General features: G+C 42.8%; 1 protein-coding gene across 4 annotated transcripts in view; it reads left to right on the plus strand.

The window, feature by feature from the left end:
- The first annotated feature begins 1955 nt into the window (after positions 1–1955).
- Positions 1956–24539, plus strand: part of reln (reelin) — a 115067-nt gene continuing 92483 nt past the window's right edge. For 2 of the 4 annotated variants that reach the window (XM_088080436.1, XM_088080437.1), the window contains exon 1: positions 1956–2540. In XM_088080436.1, the coding sequence (XP_087936562.1) occupies positions 2288–2540 (253 nt within the window). In that variant the 5' untranslated portion in view covers positions 1956–2287. The remainder of the gene's footprint in view (positions 2541–24539) is intronic. The other 2 variants (XM_088080438.1, XM_042495701.2) reach the window with 1 other exon arrangement.

Genomic DNA, 24539 nt, shown 5'->3' on the forward strand with positions numbered 1-24539 from the left:
AGTACTAGAACTCAAACATATGATCTCATCAGGCATAAAGTGTACTCAGTTGAGACTGAATTGTGAAAGACTCAATATGACGAGGAGAGCACAGAGCAGGCATTTATTTGAGAAAGGAGGTGCATTTGTTTTGGTTTCAGATCTAACAGAAGAGTGTTTAAATCAAATTTTCTTTAAAATCAGTCTGTAAGTAACTGTATTTGAAGAATTTCTAGGCCGTGCAGTTTTAACTTGTCTGACTTTTATGACAGTTCAGACATTACTTTGTAAGTTAGGATAGAGCAGACTGGCCATCATGATGTAAATCCACAAAGTGAGGCTGTGAAGCTCTTCAAAGTTGCATAATATTTGCCTTTTTGTCCAGCCTTCTTGCATGTCTGGACTGCTCTGTGGATAAACATGCTGACTGGAGCTGGTCTGGGTGCAGCAGCTGGCCTGGCAGGTGAATGATTTCACTTCATAAAAATACAAATCACTCTAAATACCAAAGCAGAGAGAAACAAGAAATTTAAAAGAGATTTACAGTATATGATACACATGCATTTTGCTCCCGTGTGTCTCCTCATGCTCATCCATGAATGTGCATATGGACATGTGTGTAGGGATAATGTGTGCGTGTGTGTGTGTGCGTGTGTGTGTGTGTGTGTGTGTGTGTGTGCGTGTGTGTGTGTGTGTGTGTGTGTGGTTTAGACTGTGAAAGCATCTGGCCATGCCGGCCTGGCTGTGTGCTCCTGCTGTGGGTCAGTCAGGCTGTTTGGACATGAAGTGGCTGTGAGAGTGTGTGCAGCTCGCTGGCTTGGGAGTGTTTATGTCTGTAATAGGCACTTAACCACACAAACCCAGCAGGCAGCTAAAGAGAAACGCCAGAGGAGACGCTCAGCGGTGTTAACAGCGAGTTCTTTAAGTTTCCCTTTACCGTTATAATTTATTTAATGTGGTTTTCTCTGCAGAACCACATTATACAGCAGACTTTGTCTGCCGAGAGAATATGCGAGGGGGTGCATAGTGTATCACTTACACCCAGAACAAGAGATGGATGAGAGAGAGAGATGGAGGGAGTGCGTGGCTGAAAAGTGTGAGGGGTGCAGATTCATGTTGTTTGTATTTATTCCCGGATGGAAAAGGAGAGAGTGAGATGGGGGGGGGGTGTACAGGGTGTTAAAGAAATACTTATCCATCATTTTGTGAGCCGGAGCAGAGTCTGGTGGGGGAGAGAAGGCAGCGTTATAGCTGGTGTCTGCACCGTGGTGGTGGGTTAATCTAGAGCAGAGAGGCGGCACATGCTGCTCTGACAGGGAGAAAAAAGTTGGAGAATCCTGTGGAAAAGGAGATTCTGATGGAAAATCCATGAAAAAAAGCAACAGTAGAGAAGAAGAAAAACAAATGTGAGTGCTGCTGAGGACGAGAGGAGAGACAGAGAGGTACAGGGTTGGAAAAAGAGGGAGATCGAAGGAGGGGAGGGGGACGAAGTGGGAGAGCAGCAGAGAAACACAGGGAAGAAGAGGGAGGTGAAGAGAGCGGAAGAGGGAGGGAGAAAGGAGGTGTGATAGTGGGTGGGAGAGGAGGAGACAATCTGGTGGACGGGCAAAAAGACAAAGGAAAGAGAGGAGAGTGGAAGGGATATGTCAGTGGGCTGGTTAGGGATGAAGAAACTAACAGATGCATAAAGATAAGACAGTCAAGGTCTCAGGAGAGAGATACAAGAGAGCAATGTGGAGTAACACAGTGGTTTAGTGAGAGGTAAAGAGAAGGAGAGAGGAGGGGGGGAGGAAGAGATTAAGGAAAAAGGCAGAGTGATAGACTGGCAGAGAAGAGGGAGGAGAGAAGAGCTGGATGAGAGAGAGAGGAGGGAGGCCGTCTCGTAGAGCGCATACAGCACGCGTGGAGCTGGTGTTAGAGCGAAAGAGAGACAGAGAGAGGGAGGGAGGGAGGGTGGGAGGAGAGAGGGAAACAGAGGGAGGGGGTGAGGTATTTAAACGCCGGAGCAGGACAGCACAGGCGAAGCTCTGAACTCCCCGAGAGTGAAGGTAGAGGACAGGGAGAGGAAGCAGAAGAACAGAGCTCTACAGTTTTCCTGACGGCCAAGCCCACACACACTCACACACATAAACATCACACATACAGACCCACACACTCTCACGCACGCACTTTTGGACTTTCGACTGATTTGGTGGACTCCAAAAGCGGTCCTCTGGAACTCTACCTGTGCCTTCCTCGCTCCCACTCATCACTCTCCTCAACTCTCCACCCACCGTCACTCCCTCAGCCCCTCGCTTGGTGAGGGCAGATGGCCATGGCGCGGGCCTCTCTCGGGGGCGCCTTAGGCTGTGCCCTGCTGGCCCTAGTCTTGGGGAGCAGCAGCGTGGATTTCGGGGCGCCCCCTGCCAGCTTCTACCCCCGTTTTAACCCCTTCTTCTTCCTGTGCACCCACCACGGGGAGCTGGAGGGAGCTGGGGTGGCAGAAGGTGGGGGAGAGGTGCTACTCACCCTCCAAATTACAGGCAACCCCACCGCCTACACCCCTGGACAGGAGTACCAAGGTGAGCACACCCATTATGGTGTCCACTTTTGTTTGCTGCATGTTGAAGAGAATGGGAGCTATTTTTTCAGAAATTTGTTCACATCAGCGTTGAATCGTATAAAGAAGAAATGTGTTGAATTGATCTCATTGTAGATTTCGCTGGTTGTTTAAAAGAGAATGTATTTTGTATTATCCTAAAATAGTTTTCTTCTTGTGAAGGAAATTCACTTTGAAATTGCAGATGTTTTCCCGGAGCAGCTTTACACATTGCTAAATTTGCTAATATTGTTATGGAGTGAATACATTTCACATGAAAGACACAAAAAACAATTTCATAATGAGCACATGTACAGCAAATCCATTTTACTTGCAGGTGCTTTGCTTCACACACGAGGTACCGCTGTGGTCTGTGCATATTGCGTGCGGTTTGTGTGGGGTGGCTGTTGTTTGAAACCAACATTTATGTAACTGTAATAAGTAGTGATGCTGAGTGGGACTCCTGTTCAGTGCCGTGAGCAGCTTTGGTGTTTTACTGAGCTATGATCCTGATGCTCCATGTGTAGGTGGCTTCTCCACAGGACTAACAGCGAGATCCCTCCAACTGAATGAGAGAGAGAGAGAGAGAGAGGGTGCGAAAACTGCGAGTGCGAATGGACAAACGGAGCACCATACAAAGCTCTGACTGATAGAAATAAAGACTTGTAAATTAGTAAAGCATGCACAGCATAAAAGAGGAGACAGAGATTAATGTCCTCTTTCCCACACTGATGTGCTGGCACCTGGTCGTGGAAAAATGATCCCCTCTGACCTCCCAAACTGTGTCATCATTGCTCAGTCACTCACTCTTACCACTCACTTAACACAGGGGACAGTGACCCGCACAGGCCACCACAGACAGACTAAGGTCACATTCCCATGCAGCTGTCTTCTTCTTTGAGAGTTGGATGTATACACATTGTATGGATATTACTGATTATATCTTACTCCCTAAATATACACACATATTATATAAATTACCCATATATTTACCCATATATTTTCCCAACCCTGTCTTTGTTGCATTTCACCTAATTTGATATGGCAAACAGTGGATTGATTACACTGTATTTGCTCTGTTAACAACTACAGCCCATTATCACGGCAAATAAACCTCTTGATTTCAAAAAGGAAATGCGCAGCGGAGTTTGTGTAATAGTATATGGAAAGAAAAGGATTCGAGAAGGCCAGGAAAACACAGCAGTGAAAGGAGAGGAGTCTGGAAGAAGCTGTATTATCCTCTGTCTGAAAATAACAGCCCGGATCAACCCTTCAGTCAAGCACCTTTTAACTGGGGCCGGGCTTGTAGGGAGAGCGGGCGGGGAGAGATTTGAATAACTAGCTGGTGGATGGGAGGGATAGAGCGCACGGAGAGGTTTAAATAATTAGCATTAGAAATGTGGTGGACTGGGAGGAGGGAGAGATTTAAATAGGCTGGGATCGGATGGAGTAGGGGGAGATTTAAATGACGATGAGAGGATTGAGCAGATAAGATACCAGCAGCGGGGCTTGCACGGAAAAATGACAGGGTTCCAAGCTGCTCACTTTTTTTTTCTCCGTCCCATGTTTTGGCACATGATGGCACCTCATTGTTAAATTTCTGGGGTATTGACTGAGTTTGCATGGGGAAATGTGGCTGTGTGCTTCGTTGTGCAATCAGTAGCAATCCCAGTCTCTGTCTCTCTTTTTCACCTCTCGCTCATCTTCTCAAACATTGATGCTTACATCCATCTTTCCATGCTGTTACCACAGTCTCTGCCAGGCTCGTTGTGGCAGGAATTAGGTGTTCTAGGCTCTATATACAGGTGTTAGATTGAGGGTGGACATGTTTTTACCTACTCTGCTGAAAGCAAAAAAGACTGAAAGGGAAAAAAACTGTAAATAACATCTACCGGTGATGTGAGGGAAAATGGCAAGGAAAGTATTTGTGCCATTTTTTGTCCATTTCTGCAAATGAGCTTTTGTATTTCTGCATGCTTCTTTTATTTGGTTTGATCTCCAATTGTTATTTTTGGTTTTTTTTTACTTTGCTGCTTTCTATGTGCTCTCTTGGTTTTAGTTTTGGATTACATTTGGTTTAATCTTCTAAAAGCAATGTGTGATCTAACCACTGAAAGAGCTGCATGTGGAAATGGTGGGCGGAAGGCATTAGAGATGCTGGCCGTGTGGTTGTTGAAGGCCTGTAGAAAAGAAAACTGAAAAAAGAGCGCGAAGGAGAGAGGTTGTTAGTGGAGGGAGGGAAAGTTAGAAAAAGAAAAGAGATAGATGACCTGTTATAAAAGAGACAGGAGGTGAGTGTCTCAAAGAACCACCTCAGTATTCGGTGCTGAGCCAGAGGAAGATTCTGTGTGGCTGATTTGTCGTACGGTAATTGGGTTTCTGACCTGACCTCACTGCCTCTCGCTTCTCTGTTGCTTTTGAGTGATAAGACCATGTGTGGGCAGCGTACTCTGTGTGTGTGTGTTATCGACGAGATTACTGTGTTTAGCTATCAGAATGAAATGACCAAGAGAGGTTGCGTTACTCTCTGTGTGAAATGTTTGAGAGGGTGGGTGTATTGGCAGGGTCGTAGTGGACAAAATGGAAACAGAAATACTGTAGAGACACTCTGAACTGCTGGGAAACAGAACGAGGGGAAATGAAAAGATTTGTGTGCTTGCATTCAGACTCTAGGGTCAATCCTTGTACCAGACAAATGGAGACCAAGTGTCACTCACACACACTCACATACTGCCCACATACAGCCTTATCTTTCAGAAGAGAGAGAGCAGCGAAAAGAAGAAAGGTCACGCTGGGATTTGAGCCTGTCCTCTAAATAATCAAACAACCCTTCTGAACCACTTTTGCTACACTCAGGAAGCAGTTCTTTATTTCAATAATGTCAAAGCATTTTTTATTTTGTCTCTGACCTCTTTTCACTGCTGTGGGAATGCGAGATGTTCCCCGCACAGCAACCGCATGTTTATAGGAAGCAACATCAGAACACAAAACCCAGAGCCCTGTTTCTAAACACAGTCAATCAGAGAGTGTTGTTTTTCATTCTTGTTTCTTGTCTTTGGAAAGATTATGTATTCATTTTCACAGATGAATAACAGTGTTCAAAAAGGAATGGTGACACAGCAGTGGGAGAACAGGAAGAGGCAAAATTCCTTCAAACAGACTGTTTTAGTATCAGAAAACATGGCCTTTCCTGTAAAACACATTGGATTCAAATCATGAGCAGGGGGGACATCAATCTACGGTGTTATGCAGTATGATTAGAAAGTACAATAGAAAAGATTGGTGAGGGAATGGTGTTGCAGCGCGGTGTCCTCTGCAAGTCAGTAGAGAATAGCAGGAAAAATGGAGGTGCATGAGCAGAAATTGGGCCAGTGAGATTGATTGAGTGCCTCTGTGTGTCGAGGAATCTGTGCCTTTTTTCTGACAATTTCATTCTAGGTTGTAATGATGCGTGTGCACTTGTGATTAAAGGTCCAGTTGTGTTTATTGTGACAGCAGTTTCAAGAATGTTTGTTTATACAGAAAACAGTGCTATGTCTGGTGTCAGTTAGGCTACATTCACATTACAAGGCTTTATGTCCAATTCAGATTTTTTCCCCAAATTCCATCTTTCTGTCATGTACATGTTTGAAGTGACCCATAACCGACATCATTGTGAACTGATCTCTGCCCTGAAACTTCTTGCATGCAAACAATGACGTCACACAGATGCGTGCTCAAACAAAATACCCCGTCATATTTGCAAAACAGGAATTTGAATAAGGATTGAATAATCGCTTTAATAGAAGGATCCAGTGACATTATTCTCAATAATAGTTAGCTATATGCTTGAGTTTTGGTGTTTAGCCTTTTCGAAGCAATAGTTGTTTGTTTTCAGGATAACAGGCTGTGGTATGAATAGGCTTTGGGTCCACAAGCTCTAATAGTAGCTAGTGCTGGTAGTTCTCAGGCCCTTGGGAAGTGCTTTGGGCTTTAAAGCTGATTTTCGTAGTGGCAAGACAGTGGAAGTACACCTTCCAAGCCCATCCTATGATGCCATTGGGCCTGAAAAGTTTTTCTCACGACTTATATTGGAAGAGACACCTCTTTTTGAGCATTACAACTCCTGTAAAATGACTTCCACTCAGTCTATTTACACGTGAAGTTTAGTTGAGCTATGGTTATAGATTGATTAGGCCATTTTTGGACAACTGTCCTTGTCGCAGTATACAAGCACTGGTTGAGAATCGATTTTTTTCCTCAGCATATGGGGCACACACTCTAGTAGGTGAGCTAGAGGCTGCCCAGAGAATTGATTTTTTTACGGCATTATGTCTGACTCTGCCACAACACGTTGAGATATACCCCAACAGCAACAGCTAGTTGCAATAAACTATTACTTATAAAGTGTATGATATAGAATCACAATCACAACTGTTTATTTTCAATAACTTTGTGGTAGAAATCTGCTGCATCAAGTAGACTACATATAATCAAATGGCACTAAAAAACTCTGCCCTCATTGATTAGTTTTAAGACACCTAAAAAAAGAAATATGAGTTTAAGTATAAGCTTTATTTAGAATATTTTCACTGCTTAACCTTGCTGTAAGACAGCCCGGGGACTGACGGGGATTTGAAACCGTTATATCAAAAACACCAGACTCCATTGAGAAAAACATCAACATCATCATTTTACTCCACCACACGGCGAAGCTGCTTGTCTACCGCTGCCTCGAGTCGCTATTGTGTAAGTTAAAGAGGAGCAAATATTGAAATATAATATACACTTACACGTCTATTCATTTTTTTCAGTGGCTGAAATATGTTTTGCTGCTGCCCCTTCCCTAGCAGTACATCACTTAGCTTTCATGCCGGTGTTCTGTGACTACGTTATTTTTCAGAGGAGGGAGATGACTAAGTTGTGACTTTTTTATTTAAAATGAATGTAAAATACTACCTTCTAAGTTGTATGTCCCTCACTTAAGCCAAAATTAAAAACACAAATCCCTCCTCAGTGGCAACATTTTTTTTCAAATGCCTGGCCCGTTTTGCAGCACCCCTTCCCCCCTCATAAATAATGAACAGTCCCCATCCCTAACCACCAAGGGAGGCAAGCACGGGGACAAGGAGCACACGCAGATATTTTAGTCCAGTTACAGTGTGACTAAGGTGTGCACATGACGGAGGAAGTTGACTTCCAATCGCACTATCTAGGTCTGTTAATCCCATTTCAAGAAATTCAATTTAGTACGATTTGGATCAGAATGACGTGTTTGAGTGTATTTTAAAAGTACTTTTTTCGTCTGACTAACAGTGACCCATAGAGCAGTGCACCTGCTCTATGGACCCAATGATACAGAAACAGCGTCAATGTTTTGGGCAATTTCAAATGCATCATGTAAATGGGTTTGGCTTCATGCACCACTGAGCAACTTTTATAGGAAAGAACGGGGTTCTGCCTCCAACACTTTATTCAGGTATCTTTATACATCCATGGTAGTTCTCTGGAGAGAGAGTTGTGGGTGCAGCCGGGAGAGGTTTCACAGAGGAGTTCCTCCAAACCTTATGTCCAGGGCTACATTCCAATATATCTGTCGGTGCTTCACAACAATGCTGTCACGGCATGTAGGCAAGCTATCCCCGTCAGAAGGTGTCTGGCAGTCGGGCTGTATTGGCTGGCAACTTTGGTAGCCTACTGCAGCAGCAATATGGCTGTGGAAGCCTTCTGTAGTTTAAGTGGACCGCTGCGACACAATGCAATGCAGTTAATAATTGCAACTGCGCGATACCATGAGTGTATGGGAAAAACACACAACATTCTCACAGCGGCCACATGGCCAAGTACGTATTGTATTTAGGACCATATATGATAGTTTCTCAGATCTGATTGTAAAAAATCTGATTTCTTTGTCCACACTATTCTGAGAAAATCAGATCAGCGTCGAATGAGAGCAAAAAGTGGAGTTGGGTCACATTTGCTTGTGATGTGACCGTAGCCTCAGTCTGTCGATTTTGTGTTTATAGTGTTAGAAAAGCTTAAGTGAGTCTTTGTATTGTCAGTATGTGGATTTGCATATAATGTGGAGTTTCTGTGTGTGTCTCTATATGCAGGGTTGTTGATGTCAATGTAAAGCACCGAATGAGCCACTCACACAGGCCCCGACTGAGGCATGCAGGTTCAGGTAGTCAGCGTGGCTCCCCCACTCACAGTATTCATTGTTCCTACACAATATTGAAAGCCAAACAAGATTCAATGGGATTCAGCGTGTCTCCACCACAGTGACACAATAGAAAAACAGGAGGAGAAACAGCGGTGCGAGGGAAAGTGACAGAGGGTAAAACAAGAGAGCTGCTTAGAGAACTAGTTGACAGTACAGGCTGAAATGGCCATTGCTAATCTGTCAATGGTCTCTACAGCAGTCCCTGTTCCATGGACCTTTTCATGTGCAAATGATTGAAGAGGCCTGAGAAACAATCAACATTTCAAGGAGATTTGGACATTGCCACTAAATGACATTCTTAATGGGAACTTGGAGATAAATTCATCCCCACAAAATGCCATCAGCTCTTCCCATGATAACCTATCAGATTAGACATTGTGAATTACTTCAGCAGCTCTCCTGCCAACCACCAGAACAACTCAGTGTGCCTTGCAATGGGAAAGAGGCTATTATCTATCTGCAAAGTTGATTACTTGTCGTGGTTGGGGGAGCTTTTTTCTGTGCGTGTGCTTTGACTGATGCCTGTTGAACAACAAGTCATTCATGTCGAAGTGAAGGTCACAGACGCAAGGCCCTGGTTAAGCTGTAGGAAAGAAGATATAATCCTACTATATACCAGGTCATATCAGTAAAGCTACAGTGAGACACCATGAAACAGGGCCCATCATAAAGGAACAGTTCACCCCAAGATAAAAAATACATATTTTTCCCCTTACCTATTGTGCTATTTATTAATCTAGATTGTTTAGAAATATTGGCCATAGAGATATCTGCCCTTTCTCAAGTGTTATGGAACTAGATGGCACTTGACTCATAGTGCTCAAAGTGCCAAAAGATACATCTGAAATACTCAAGAGCAATGTTTCTTTCCAGAAATTATGACTTGATTACTCAAGGTAATCCACAGACCTCGTTGTGAGCAGCTTCATGTAGGAACTATTTTCTTTCTACCAAGCTACAACCACCAACCAAATCACTGTGCAGTAGGAAGAGTGCATCCACTAACGGACAAAAGGCTCATGACAGTGCAAGATGTAATCATTAATGGTGTCCTCCTCAGCTGAGCTGTAGCTAGCTCAACAGTGCAAGATGAGCTAGCAGTAGATGAACTCACACTAGATGCACAGTGATTCAGCTGGCAGTGTATCACGAGAGGGGGAAAACAGTTCTGACATTAAACTGGTCACAACGAGGTTGGGTGATTATCATGATTATGGTTGCAGCAGTATACTAGTTTCAGTGTATACAATGGTATGAAAATTGACAGATATACCGTGTACACGTACTTTTCTACAGTAGCCTATTGAAAAAGAATGAAACTGGGCAGAGAATCTCACCTTTATTTTGGCTATTTTCAAAAGAGACACTTTTTTTTATAGATATTTCCATTTTTTAAAGAAAAGGTTTAATCATAGTACTAAAACTTTTGTTCACCCCCCCAAAAGAGCCTTCTCTTTTCATTTACTTACGGGTTATTGTAACTGATAATAATAATTCTGTAATACTGCGAAACAGTGAATCTGTGTTCTGAGACGCTTATTGTACCATAGCAATCTCATACCACTGCAGCCTTACTCACTCTTTCTGGAAAGAGACATTGCTATTGAGTTTTTCAAATGTACATTTTTGGCTTTAAGCGCCACAAGCCAAGTGCCGTTCAGTATCATTATATTCAACAGAAGGCAGATATCTCTACAGCTGATATTTCCAACACTCAGCAGCTCACACCAAAACATTCAAGAGTGATAAATAGCACTGCAGAAAAGAGAAAAAATGTATGTGTAATGTAATGTATGTTTTTCAGATTTTGGGCAAACTATTCCTGTAAGGTCTTCACAAACTCACAGTCGTCTCTGTCTTTAGATTGAATACCAAAATGGCATCAATCTGCTGTGACTTCAGCAGCTCGACGGATGTCATCATCGCCTTCTGCAGCACTTAACCTCTGAGGGGGCTGTTAAGGGTCTGCTTTCTGACCTCTGACTACTTCTTGTCAGTGCGGCATTGCTTAGAGCTCTGTTCCTGCAAAGTGATTAGATTTGGCTGGTGTCTCCACTTTTCCTGTCCACTAGTCATGTCTCTGTTGTGCTCAACTGTAGCATTTCATATTAATCTATTTAAAAGACCAAGAAAACTCTTTAAGTATTTCTTACGGTGCAGCAAGCATTGGTCAGTGAACCATCAAAAGACTGGCCTAGTTTTCATGCAGACATCCGGTTTGGGGGGAGAGGGACACTGAAAAAGAGTGAAGAAGGAGTTTAGGGGATAGGGGCTAATGGTTTAATATGGCTCTCTTGTGAGCAAAGGCAAAGCAGCATGCAGATAGCACTAGCACTTTCAAGTGGTCCAAACCCGTGCATTCATTAGCTTCCCAGCTCTTCAGCCTCTTTGCCTCCTGCTGCTTTGTCTGAATAGGTCACTTCACCGAGCAGAGAGAAGTGTGTCAAGTGTATTACTGTTTGTATGGGCTTGCTGCGTGTGTTTGGGTGTTCTGTCTTTGTGGACAATGAATGATGAACCATTTAAAGAGCATTGTATTCACCGAGATATGCCGGTTTCCTTTATATAAAGGAGCAGATGGGCAAGAAATGAGAATGGATATTCATTGGGAATCTTCCCTTTGTCACACATGCACGCTTGGCCATGCACGCAGCACTCAGCTCTTAGTGGGTGATCCATCATGACATAGAGACAGGTCAGATGTTACAATGGCTAAACACAAATGTCCTGATCAGCAGGCTATTACAATTTTACTTTGTGGGGATGTTACAACAGGATACGACATGATAACTTGAACAGGAGGTTATTTTCCTCCTGTCGGGTGCTAAATGGCTGTGTCAAGCTGTTGTCACAGGAGCATGCTCCAGCTATTATAACATTCTGTACAAACCTATGACATTGTGATAATGGTACAACAGACTCGCGCACACATTTGATCTGTCTCTGCCTTTGCATTTTCCTATAAAGAGGCAGTGAGCTGCAGCAGCTCTGAGAATTGAAGCCGTGAGAGTCAAGATGGCCCAGATGCCACCTATGCGCTACATTTGTGGAAAATTGATTTACTGCATCAGAGCACGGAGAATCGCCTCAGATAACAGTGACATTGTTAGCCTTTGCCAGGCTGGTGCCAGAGTGATGCCAGCGTGGTGCCAGGTGTGGTAGAAAGAGCTAAAAATGAAGGCAGCGAGTGGATCCCCGCCAGGCAGAGGTGTGTGCCTGTGCCAGTCTTATCTGGGCAAGCGGCAAGGAGCTCTTACATTTTTTATTTTCAATTTCCTCAGCGGATTCATTTTCCAGCCAAAACAAGAAAGCTCTTAACAAGCAAATGTGAGTTGTGTTTTCAGTAACTTTCATGAGTGGGCAGACGAGTGGGCGTAAGTATTTTCAGGATGTTGGAGTGTGTGCTTGCCTTTTGGGGGTTTGCCTAATTTGGAGTGCGTCTCTGTTGATAATACAAGCTGGGGTGTGCAGATGCTAGGCTCCTGCTGTCCTAATACGTACTTGCTTGCTGTGTTTCCCGCGTGTTTCTTTCTGGTGTCTGGAGGTTTAAGTTTTACACAGCAGAAGCACCGACAAAGATTCCACTCCTGGCACAACTTCAACAAGTAAAACCAAAACTATGGTGACAGTATGAGTTTTTCCATGCCTGAAGCACAAAGTATTCAGTAGCATTCTTTTTTTTAACTTACTCTTTTCCTGTTGTTGCTGAAAATTAAGGTTAATGAGGAATTCTATATTAGAGTCATTGTATATGTATCGGTCCCTATGATAAATCATAGTGAGAAACAGAACACTAGCTCACAGAGCCCACACAACACACTCTTAACCTGGAGGGTGAAGATAATGCCCAACCACACTACATTTACTGCCAGAGTTTTCCACTAGAAAACACAAGGGAAGCACCCTGCTACAGTCTATTTGAAATATTTTTTATTGCCATGTTACAATCTCCCCCTTTCCTCTGCCTCTTTGATGTTTACTTTCAACTCACAAACAGGTTGTAAACATAATTATATTTTTTATCCTATAACCGAAAGCCCAAACACCAGGTCTACATACATCATTAGGAGCTCCGTTTGTCTATGCAAACTCATGCTAATGTCGCCATCCCAATCTACCTCGTAACAATGGGCCAGTGTTCATTCTCCTCAAGGAGTACCAAGTGGCTCTAAGCCGGATTTTGAAAAAAGTGATGGATCCTTTTTAAACCTTTCTTCCCTCCTCCCCATCCTTCGTGCTGGACGTGTTGTTCTCATGGGGTGGTTTCCCAGCCGCTGTTGATTAGCGTGTCAGCTTTGCCGATGGCCTCTTCCTTTTAGAGAATGGAGCTCCTGTTGGAGGATTGTGTACCTCCTCCTCCCTCTACTCCTCCTCTTGCTCTGGATCCTCCTCCTGGCGGCTTCATTGAGAGAGCTGTAATCCCTGCTTGGGGGGCAGTGTGTCGTCTGTGCTGATAGCATTCAGAGGGCCTTGTAGCGCTCCAATGGACCCACTACAGAGGAGGCGGCATGGTGCAACTGGCTGGGTGCTGGGCACATGGCGCGTGGCACAGGCGGATTAGCCCCAGCTCTACCCCCCATTCAGCTCCAGCCTCCTTCAAACAGCCAGGCCCACTCTGCCCACAGAGACACGGCAGGCTGGCAGAGGCAGATTACACATCCGCGCGCACGCACAGGCTCACACAAATGGCTGCAGAAAGTGACATTATGGGTGAGGGGGTTAGTGTTTACAGGGCCCCTGAAAATACTTAATTCCCCTCATGCTCTGTTCTGAAATCCCACATATCAAACCTCACACCTCTGGCCCCCACAGGTCTACGTGTCATCAGTGACTGGGGAACAGAACATCGACAGAGAATCTTCCAGTAGACCACAGTAACAATTAGTATATTTATCTTGCTCTTAGGATTTTACTGGAAGATTTCTCTACAGCAAGCTTATGTTTACTTTTCCTTGCTGTCATCAGTATATAAAAAATCTCTCTCTCTCTCTACCGAGGAGTACCCAGAGAAGCAGCGTGTCTTACACCTCAGTGGACCAGTTGTTTGATTGCGTGTCAGAGACTGGCAACTAAAATTCAGACCGATGAAGAAAAAGTGAAACTACAGCTTCCTGCCTCACTGTTCTCTAGAGAGACCGACTGTGTCCATCCAATGTTAAGGACAGTGTCTTTCTCTCTCTCTTTGGCTGGTTCTGTCCTCAGCTTTACTTTTTGTCTCAAAAATTAACACAGAGCTGGGAACATGTGTCTGTCACCTGCCGCTTAGTGCTCACTTTCACAGGGACCAAGAATATGAAATGAAACTGGCTCTTAATCACACCTCAGCATTTACCTCAGCCCCCTCTGGCAGTCCTACCAGTGACAATAGATAGACACAGTCATGTTTATTTATTGCATCCTTTTTAATCTCTCTGTTAAATTGCCAGGATAAAGTGTTTTAGATAAAGTCACATGTAAGGGAGAAAAGATATCAGAGAAATACCTGTATCTTCATCCTTTTGTTCAGATTAAATAGGTATTGGAAGTACCAAAAAGTAATTAGGAAAACCTTAAACTAGTATACCTGTGTCAAGGTACTGGGACGTTTGTGCCCTGTTGCAGTTGACTGTGTTCTCAGCCCCATCGCCAGAAGAAAATGTTGGCTTTGTACATTTCTGCAGACTAGGACTGTGTTACATCTGCATGTTTGTAAGTGTCATATTAAGGTTTCTGAAGTGACAGAGTATATGAGCTGACTTCCTCCACCATGGGGAGTTGGAGGGGACTGTGGACAGTGTGTATCTTAGGCGAGAAGCCTGCCAAGCTGCAGACCACTGTTCAACACCAACAAACAACGAAACAACAGAGACCTGTTTAAAGGACACATCTCTGTGTTTCCAGCACCATTTTAGTCACCAAATGTGTTTTGGGGTTTTTTTGTGACCTGTTGCTGTTCTTTCATCAGGAACTGTGCAACATAAAGCTTCTTTTTTTTCTTTTTTTAAAAAAATGGAGACTTTGCTGCTCTTTCAGTGGGGATTAGGCCCCCCAAATCTGGTATTTTAAGCCAAAGCATGATCTTTACCAAACTGGTATCACTTCCAACTCGTCAAATACCAATGCTTGCTCAGTGGTCTTTAGGCATCAGACACTGATGCACAGAGCCCTTTAGCGGTCAGTTCAGTTGAGATGTTTTAATAATGTTGTCGTTGGCTAGTATGTCATGTCACATATGTCACATGACGTTACATTACATAAGTATCAAGCTTACTTATTTTAAACCAAATCATCTTTTTAGTTTTTTTCTAAACCTAACCGAGTACTTCTGTCAACCTAAAAACAAAGTTTTTTCCACATTCTGAGTTGAAATAAAAAAAAAAAAATTAACAAATTTAGGGAGGGGTACCTAGTGCAACATATTGTGATGTGTTGAGCCACGGGACAAGAGTAGGTATTTGACGAATTGGGAATGAGCATGCGTTGTCCTTTCCTTGTCATAACCACGTGGTTTTGATACTGAAACCTAACCACACATTAACAACAGACTTGTTAAGTTTCAACGTATCCGCTACATAGTAAGATACAGATGTAACAGATCTGTGTGCAGAAATGTACAATGCCACAGTTTTCTTCTGGTGATTGGGTTGGTGTACGTATTTGTGGCTGCGAATGAGGCATGGTCAAGGTTTAAGCAAGAACATCACTATGTCTGTTAGTGACTCAACACATTTTTTTGTGTACACATGTCACTTTGTCTTGACAGCAGAGGATACAGAATAATAAAGTCACTGAGTGAGCCTTGTTATCAAGTGAAAGCAGAGGTCTGAGGTAGAGGTTACAACAGAGAAGAGGTGGGGGTGAGTGAGGGGTGATGGAGGGAGCATGACAGCGTTAATTACAGCAATGAGTGCATTCTTACCAAGCTGAGCTGGTGTGATTAAGACTGGATGTCAAGGGAAACGCTCCCCATTGATCCACTGCCAGTAGAGACCATCTAGTCTTTCATTACTGCAACCAGCTTGTTAATTAGAAATCAATCTTTCCCCTCTGCTCTATGAACCCCCTCCTCCAAACCACTGTGTCACTCTCCTTCCACCCAAACATTCATACCCAAAAGCTATGGAAGCACGTCAGACTTTGACTAATGTCAGTACTTTTTCACTTAGTTGGCCATAATCTGTAATTTTCACGCCAAGAAAGAGCAGGGAGCGGAGAGCAAAATAGTGAGGCACAATATCCTGACTTCCTTTCCAGCTCCCAGGACGTCTTTCAGTTCTTTAAAGAATTCGCCAAACTCTTGTATTGCTTGAAGATTGCTGACTGAATTCAAATTCACTTGCAGAAAAACATTCATCATGTTGTCTTTCAACTACATCTGTGTGCAATTGTGTATTTTTAGGATCAGTGACAGACCTGTAGATGTTTTCTGAGGAAAACGAGATGAGACTAATGTCCCATGGCTCATTTAGCTTTTAAAGGGTTACAGTTATTTAACATAATTTTTCATCAGTTAAATTGTTTGAAAAAGTTGACCTATTAACACACTTTATGTGATTATGCAATGCAATACAACCAACAAAAAAGTTTTATGTCCTACCTGATTTTTTATGGTGGGTCACATGGGTATAGTCTCCTAACTATGTAGATAAAAACAAGCACTATAATGAGATACTGTGTAAGCAGCAGGAAGAAGATGAAATTGTGTAAATATGACGAAGGTGTGGAGGAGACGCTAAAAAGGACGGACACAGTGGGGATGTAAAGTGCCAATTTCATCATTTATATTGGGGCTATTATATCTGTGATACTGGGAGTGTGGTTGGAAACTTGAGTCTGAGTTATTTAACACTAATAACAATTGCTGTCCAACACAAGTGAGTAGCATGTCTTTAACTTTTAATGAGGCTCAAACAGTTCAAAAGTCCAGGTTGATGCTCTGATATAAACTGCAGTTTGAAGTGTCAGCCCATGAGGATGGCTAAGAGGAGGGCAGTTGCACCTGGTGCTAACTTACTTATTCTCTTTCATCTCATAACCCTTAGTGAGCCTTGAATATGCAATGTTGGAAATACTGCAAAAAAAGCAGGACTTCTTGGGAAATATTGTATTTTTTTACAAGTACAATATGAAAATAAAATATTCACTTTTTAAGGCTTTTTCATCTTTGCTTGAAATAATTCAACAGAAGCACTATGAGTCATTTTTAATAAAACATGGCTAAGTTGCTCCAAGATATTGACATTTATTAAGTTTGGTCTTTTCTGTCTCCTTGTATGTGAAGTGAGGTGTATGTTGGTGAACAAAAACAGCATGTCTATCAAGTAAAGTAATGATGGACTACATTCCCTCTAGCTGTTTACTCATTGCACCTGACATTTCTGCAGGGGCCACAAATTCATCTATGGTTTTGACCACTTGATTCTTAGCATATTGTGCATAAAAACCATTAAAACACCATTTAATAACCAATTAGCATTATGCTAAAACTCCAACTTTGGATAGTAAATTAATTTAAATGAAATTCTTTTTTCAGGAGAATGATAGAGAAGACAGAATCGTAGAAGGCAGTAGTCCTTATTTACACAGGAAGTCTTATTCTGTTGCAATTTTGATTTGTAATAGACTTCATTAACTGATGAAGGTTAAGATATTGGTGTCAGAAATCGAGCATCTACAGGTCAAAGAGTTAAAATCAACCTGTCATCACAAAATGTTTTATCTTTCTGTCTTGGATCTATCACATTGCCACTTTTATTAACCTATCAGTATGCAGACTGGATAAAGCAGAGATCTAAATGACAGAGGTGATTTGGGGTTTCAATCTCATAAGAGATATTAGATATTATAGCCCGTGGGACACATTTCCAAAACATCAGTGCAGAGAGATTTTGGATGTTTTATATTCCTAGCACCTTGGCTATTGCGCTGCAGGCCTTAAGAGATCAGGTTTGTGCTGGTATTGGCAAGATTGTTTGGTTAGTTTGCTCTGCAGTTCTGCTGTTGTGAAGAACTACACTAATCCTCTGTCTGCTTGCAATGTTAATACCTGGTTTGTTAGATGCCTCGTTTATGATCTTCTGTCCCTTTGTGTCTGTGCATAGCACTGCTCATCATTGTCCAAAGTCTCAAGGCCTTGCTTTGACAGATGCCTTCCGGTCATGGCTAGCTCAGTTGTGGAGCAGTTTTTTTTTGTTTTGTTTTTTTTTTGGGGGGGGGGTTGCTGGGGGCTCTGGGAGGTACGGGACAGACCAGCTGTGGGAAGGAGATGGAGGTCACTTAGGCTAAGTAGCCTGGTGTCCCTGAGAGGGACATGGCAGGCCGTGGGGTTATAGGCTGTGGTTGACAGCTTGGCCCTCATTACCTCCTTCCTGTTTCCTATCAGGGCAGCTCCCGACGGAGCAGGTGAGATGGAAAAGGAGTTATACAACATGGTTGGTTCATGTCCAATGTCTGAATTTTGTCTGTGTGTACTTTCACAGCTGGCCTGCTGGTTGCCTCTGTGTGTTTTTCTGTGTTTGAGTGTGTGTTTCTGTGCAAGTGCATGTAATGATGGCGGTCTCTTTAGATGTGAGGATGGATGTGTTAAGTGTCACTGAGCTTGGCATAGATTTTTAATAATATATATTAAGTGTGATAGTGTGCTTCCAAAGAGTGTGTGTTGAGTGTCTCTGCCCTTTTAAGGAGTTGTGGTTTGGGTCTTTCCCCAGTTTTTGTGGCTGACTAGGCTTTTAGTGTTTTCCTGCATTCCTTTGATTTTGTCTCAGGAAGGCATACACAGTGGCGTTTCTCTTTAACCTGCATTAGTTTATTAATTTTTGCTTATATTTTCTCCATGTTTGTCGTGTTAAATACATGGGGTTTTTATGTTTTTTTAGCATGTTCAGTATGGCTCTAATAAGTAAAGGAAGATGCTTTGCTTGTCAGGGCTGGATGGCTGAAGCCTTTTCTCTGTCTGCAGAACACATGGCGTTGATCATAAGGACAGCTCACTCTCCAGTACTGGCATTCAGCAAGCAACAGAGGGAAAGAATCATGGTGTTCCTGAACCTTATTACAATGTAACCCTTTGCAGCAACCAACAATTATGCATTTTATGCTGACTGATATTCCCTAAATGCTGAATGTTTGGTAAATCTAATCTTTGTAAGATGGCTTTAATGAGTAATTATGCAGGATTCTGTTGCTCGCTGCTTTAGCTTCACTATACATTTTCTTACCCTTTCTCCTCTCATTCTGTCAAGATTTACCAAGATTGATGAAGATGAGGTCCATATAACAGAACTGTAGCTTATCAAAACCTATTTGGAGTGTCATGACAGAGATCAGTTTGAGGCCTCTCTACAATGAACCAATGAATAATGTTTAAAGCCCAGAGAGATGATTTTCTGTCAAAGCTCCTCACAGGTAAAGAGAATAGCCTTTGAGTTGTCACATTCTGATGTGCTTCATCTGAACATGCAATGTTCACTTAGAAACTGTGAGGAAATGTTCTGACAGAAATGATTTGGCCTCACTGATTAGTGGATATGCCTTCTCAGTGGGGTTATATCTTCCTTGTAAATCAAATGTTGACCTTTTGGCACATTACTAAGAATGAAAAGCATATACAGTACATTAGTGTGCAGAACAATAAATTGTAGATAGCCTGCAAATGGTGCTACCCCAGAAATCATAACAAAAGGAAAGACAACGTCCCTAAAGCATAAAACTGCTATTCTCTGCAGACTTCCTAAGATATAACCTGAGGCTTATTTTTCTGTAGAAAAACTTACACACCTGTGCTTGCTTGTGCTCAAGCATTTGACACACAGTCTCATCTGAATGTAACAAACGCATACATCGCATGGTATGAAAGCAGCACAATGAAGTGTGATTCTGAGGCAGATTATGTGTGAGGAACAGGATGTTTGTGACAGAACTGCCTCTTCACTCCTGTTTTTCTCCACGGCTGTTGCAGGGGTGAAGCCAAGTTAGGCAGGCAGGAAGGCTTCAGCTCCCCTCAATGGTAAACAAAGTAAAACCTCGGCAGATCAAATTGGACCGAGAACAAGAATCGGCTGCACATTATAATCTCTGGCAGTGATCATGATAGGACCTGTAAACTGGTCCCGAGAGATTAATTGCTTTCACCCAAAAAAATGTTGGAGATGTTGCAGTTAAGCAGACCTGTGGAAGCTCAGTGGCTGATAGGTTGTCAGTGATCTAGTGTTTCACAGCAGCAGATGGCAGTGCCAGCAGGCCAGGATGGTGCCAGAAGGTTACGCAATGGAATGATGCCTCTAAGACCTGACTGGAACACCACATGACACATATATGTGCAGAAACACACTTCCCACACAGTCTTCTGAAACTGTAAAGAAGCATTTATACTTACAAGATTCAGTTGGCCTGCATCTTCCTGAACTTGTCATCAGTTTAAAAGACCAGTCTTTCCCTTTCTTATCAAAGGAAGTAGCATCATATCCTTCACGGTGTCATGCTCAGGTGACTGACAGTTTGAACCATTTCAGGAAGCTCAGAGTGAAGTGGCACCCCAACACTGGCATGGCCACGGAAACAGATGGAACTATAGCTTCCCCATGGTCTGGCCTCCATTTCCTGGTCCTCTCTGGGGCACGTGTGTGTCTGCCAGTGGGATATGGGTCAGATGGTCGGCTATCTTTATCCAGATTGTTGCCAGGAAAACCTCCATCCATTTGGAAATTGAAAGGGCGTCCTCATGGTTTTCTTAGAGAAAAAAAAGGGGGATTTCATTGATAATACTGTCTGTTGCAGTATCTCTTTTGCAGTGTCTTGCATTTCAAATTTTCTTGCCTTTCTATGTGGCTGATACCATTCTAGACTGATATTTTTGTCTGGTGTAAGTGAGAGCTTCAAAATCAAAGCTTGTCAGAATTTCCTTGTGTTGCCATGCCTTTCTAGGCTTGGGGACTTTCTAAATGTTTTTCCGAGACTTGTTTAAGTAAAGGTTATGAATGTGGGTGTGGTGAAGACTGGTGGGTGATTTTGTACATAAAAAGCAGAAAGGAGCTGTTTAAGCCATGCCAGCCTTTCGAGGACTTTAATGCAAGTGGACGAGGCTCCGACATAAATCAGGTCCTCTCTCAGAACTCCCAGACTTCCTGTCCAGCTCCAGCCTAATCCCTCGCCTCGCTGTTTTCTAAGAATGAGCTCATGCCACCAAGCTTTGCCAACAACAGTGCCAACAATGCTTTGCTGTACCTGGAGGAGACATTACCATTACTTTTAGGATGCCACTGGGCCTTATTTGTCATGCCCTTAATATGATTGCTGACCCAGCATGCAGTGAGCAACACAAGAGAATTGCTTCTTGTTCAAGGAATCAGCCAGCTATCCATCATAGCTTCTCCCTCACTGCTCGCAGTATAAAAAAAGAAAGTAACAACCAAAAAAAAAAAAAAAAAAAAAACCCCAAAAAAAAGATTCCCTGTCTACCTCAGGTGCATTCATTTCCAAAGGCAACAGCACACCTCTTTGGGACTAGTGTAAAAAAGTACTCAAGTATCTTATAAAATTTTAAACATCTATTCCCCGTCTTTCTTCAGTACCTTGTTTGTCCCTTGTTGAGGATGCTTTTACAGCATTCAGGATAAGGAGATGCTCTCAGGTCAGACCAGGAACTAATGCAATCTTGTCGGTCTTGATTACCAGGTGGTCAGAGGAAGTTTGGAAATTCTAGCTGAAATATTAATCAAACAAATTCAAACCAAGCGTTGGGGGGGACACACAAAGTAGCATACTGTTCTGTGCATGGATAAACCTAGATGGAAAATAGGCTTTCTAATTTACTGGCAATTATTTGTGATCTTATTTTGCTCAATAGATTGTCACAGAAGATTAATTTCCCATTACTGATTAGTTGTTTCTGTGTGTATTCTGTGTGTGTGTGTGTGTGTGTGTGTATGTATATATCTGCTTGAGCTCTGAGAGACTTGTCAGCAAAGCGTGTGTGTTTTGTTGCGTTGTGCGGTGTGGTGTGCTGGTACTTTGTGCCTTAACATTACTCCTGGTGGATCCAGAGAAGTGAAGAAAGCCCCAGGCCCATCAATAGTTGAGTAGGAGCACGGTTGTGTGTGTCGGTAATGAGGCATACCACATCGCTTCATCAATATTACATGCCGGCTTAGGGCCAAGGGATGTGCTCTGTGGTGTGTTCAAGTATAAAGTGTGAGCGTGTGCATGTGGGTGTGAGTGCTATGCATAGAGTGTAATGAGCATTTTTGCAAGACCTAAGTTACGTGCTCTTGGAGCTACAGACAACAGACTTGTCCAAGAGCATGTTGAGGTCCTGATGTGGAGTTGAAGTGGGAGGGAGTGATCCAGAGCAAAGGGTGCCTGCAGGTCAGGAGCTGAGGTGCACCTGACTACTAGAAAGACCCCTGACTCCTTCACATAACATGAACAGCTGCAACCTCCACATGTTACTCTGTCACCACTCAGCCCATCCCCCAGTACTTACCTTGAAATCCAAACTGATACATATAACATAATATAATATATTTCCACAGAATTTAAGTATGTATTTGTGTGCATTTGCTCACCAGGGATTCTGCATCTTTTCCAAATATCTCTAGTGCGTTTTATTGTTATTCAAAGCCTCCTGTCATTTGAAATGGCTTGTGATGCAGCTTTATGTGTGCCTTTATCTAAAAATCATGTTTCATCGTAAAGCCCTTCTTTGGATCTTCTGGTAGGAAAAGTCTAAAATTCAGTCCAGATGTTTGGATGACCTGTGCTATCCTAACACCTGGTGTGTTTACACATGAACAGATCATGCACAAGTGCACACACAGTATGTGTAGACATGCTCTCACACACACACACACACACACACACCCGCAACCTGCTAATGTGTTGGATGAGAGTGTTGGTAGTAAAGTTCAACCCCCCTCCACTCCCTCCTCTTGGCTTCTCATCCCCCTCGGCCAAGTGAACAGTACTCAGAAATGAAGTATGGACAAGAATTTTAAAGGCTACCATCAAAGGCCTCCAGCCTCCTTCTTTAGATCTGTGTGCGTGTGTGTGTGTGTGTGTGTGTGTAAAGTACCCCCACAGGTGATTGGATCTGATCTCATCTTATCTCATCTGATTGGCTCATCTGTCTGTTGCGTTCCACAGGCGAGTGAGAGAGGGATGTTAGAGGCCTGTCTAAATAATTTAGATCTTGCATTTGTATTGATCAGGTAGCGCTGCTCTCCATGGGCCACTCCACTACTACCTATCTCTCCATCCCTCTTCTCCCCTGTTCTTGTTTTTCGATTGTAACCTTGTGCCCCTAGCTTTGCCTCTCCTCCGCTCTTTCCCCCCCCAACTTCCACATCAAACAGAGTGCAGGCACACTGCTGCAAGGAAGCAGAAAATGCATGAGAAGGGAGTAGATGGGGAAAGTGCAGGAGAGAGCATTTTTTTTTTTTACCATGATTCCTCAAATGGGAGCGAGACTGAGGGAGAGAGGCTGGGAGAAAGGTGTAAGCAGTGGATAAAGAGGGAAATAGCATGGTGAAGGCAAAAAAAAATCTTTGTGTGTGTGTGTGTGTGTGTGTGTGTGTGTGTGTAGCTCATATGCAAGTGTATGTGGAGAGTGATGGAGTGTGTGTAACCTTGATGATACGGGTCAGTGTAAATGCAGAAATGAGCATATTGTGTATATGGAGGCTGGTGAAGCCTGGTCCAAGTTAGTGCATTAAACCCAGTCCATTACTCCATTAAATACAGCATCATGCCATGGCCTTGGATCAATACAACATCATGTAAACACTGATAACCTGTCTCACCACACTCTGGATTGGATTTGTTGAATAGGTAATGTATTCTGGGAAGCTAAAATAGCATAAAGAAGAGCACATGTATGAACATGATTATTGCTTGGTTGAATGGGAAGGCCTTTCCCCTGCATTCTGTTGGTATCGCAGTGTTAGAGGTGTGCTGAGCAACATGGATTGAATATGTCTGTTGCCAAGCAAAATATCTGTCTTTCTCACAATACAGCTTCTTGTACATGCTGCACATGCAAATCGAATTTGGCAGTGCTCACAGCTGACAGAAAAATGGAATACTGGGAAAGTTCTTGTTGCTCTCACAGTGTTAACAGAGCCGTTCATACAAAAGAGAAATATTTGCAAATAACTGAGATTTTATTTTAATTTTTATTATTATTTCAATTGTAGAATATTTTATATTCACCAACACCACTGAAAATGGGTCTTTTGATCCCAATTAATAATTCCAGTTGCATTTTAAGTCATACTCTTTGTTTTGTTTGCAAATGTCTAATCTGTTGTCATATCTCTAATGTTTTGTGTGGACCCTAGGAAGACTTTTTCTTCCTGGGGTCCACACAGTATTAGTAATCATAATAAACCTTACCTATTTGCCTAAACATAACCACACATTAACCTCAACACTTTTTAAATGTAGTTTCAACATACCCACTCCATAATAACATACAAATAATACATATAGGCAGTCTGAAACATATAATGTCCACACTGATTCTGGTTGTTGATATTTAGAAGTAACTTAAACTTTACATAAAACTGAAGGAAACCTTTGCCAATTTTCAACCAGCTCTATGTCATTACACAGTGTGCAGATGAATCATGTCTGGCTTTCCCATCTACTGCCAGTGTCCAGAGAGCCCCGCCGTTTGCCAACACAACTCCACCAGTTGATGCATTTTGTGTTCCTTCGCTCCAGTGATGACTCATTTTGCATCACCTAGCGGCAAATGAGTGTGGAGCTCTGGATGCTAGCATCACAGCAGGGACGTCAAACACCATT

The sequence above is a fragment of the Plectropomus leopardus genome, chromosome 7 (genome assembly GCF_026936395.1).
Source record: "Plectropomus leopardus strain MGB_pleo_1.0 chromosome 7, ASM2693639v1, whole genome shotgun sequence".
Taxonomy (NCBI): Eukaryota; Metazoa; Chordata; class Actinopteri; order Perciformes; family Serranidae; genus Plectropomus; species Plectropomus leopardus.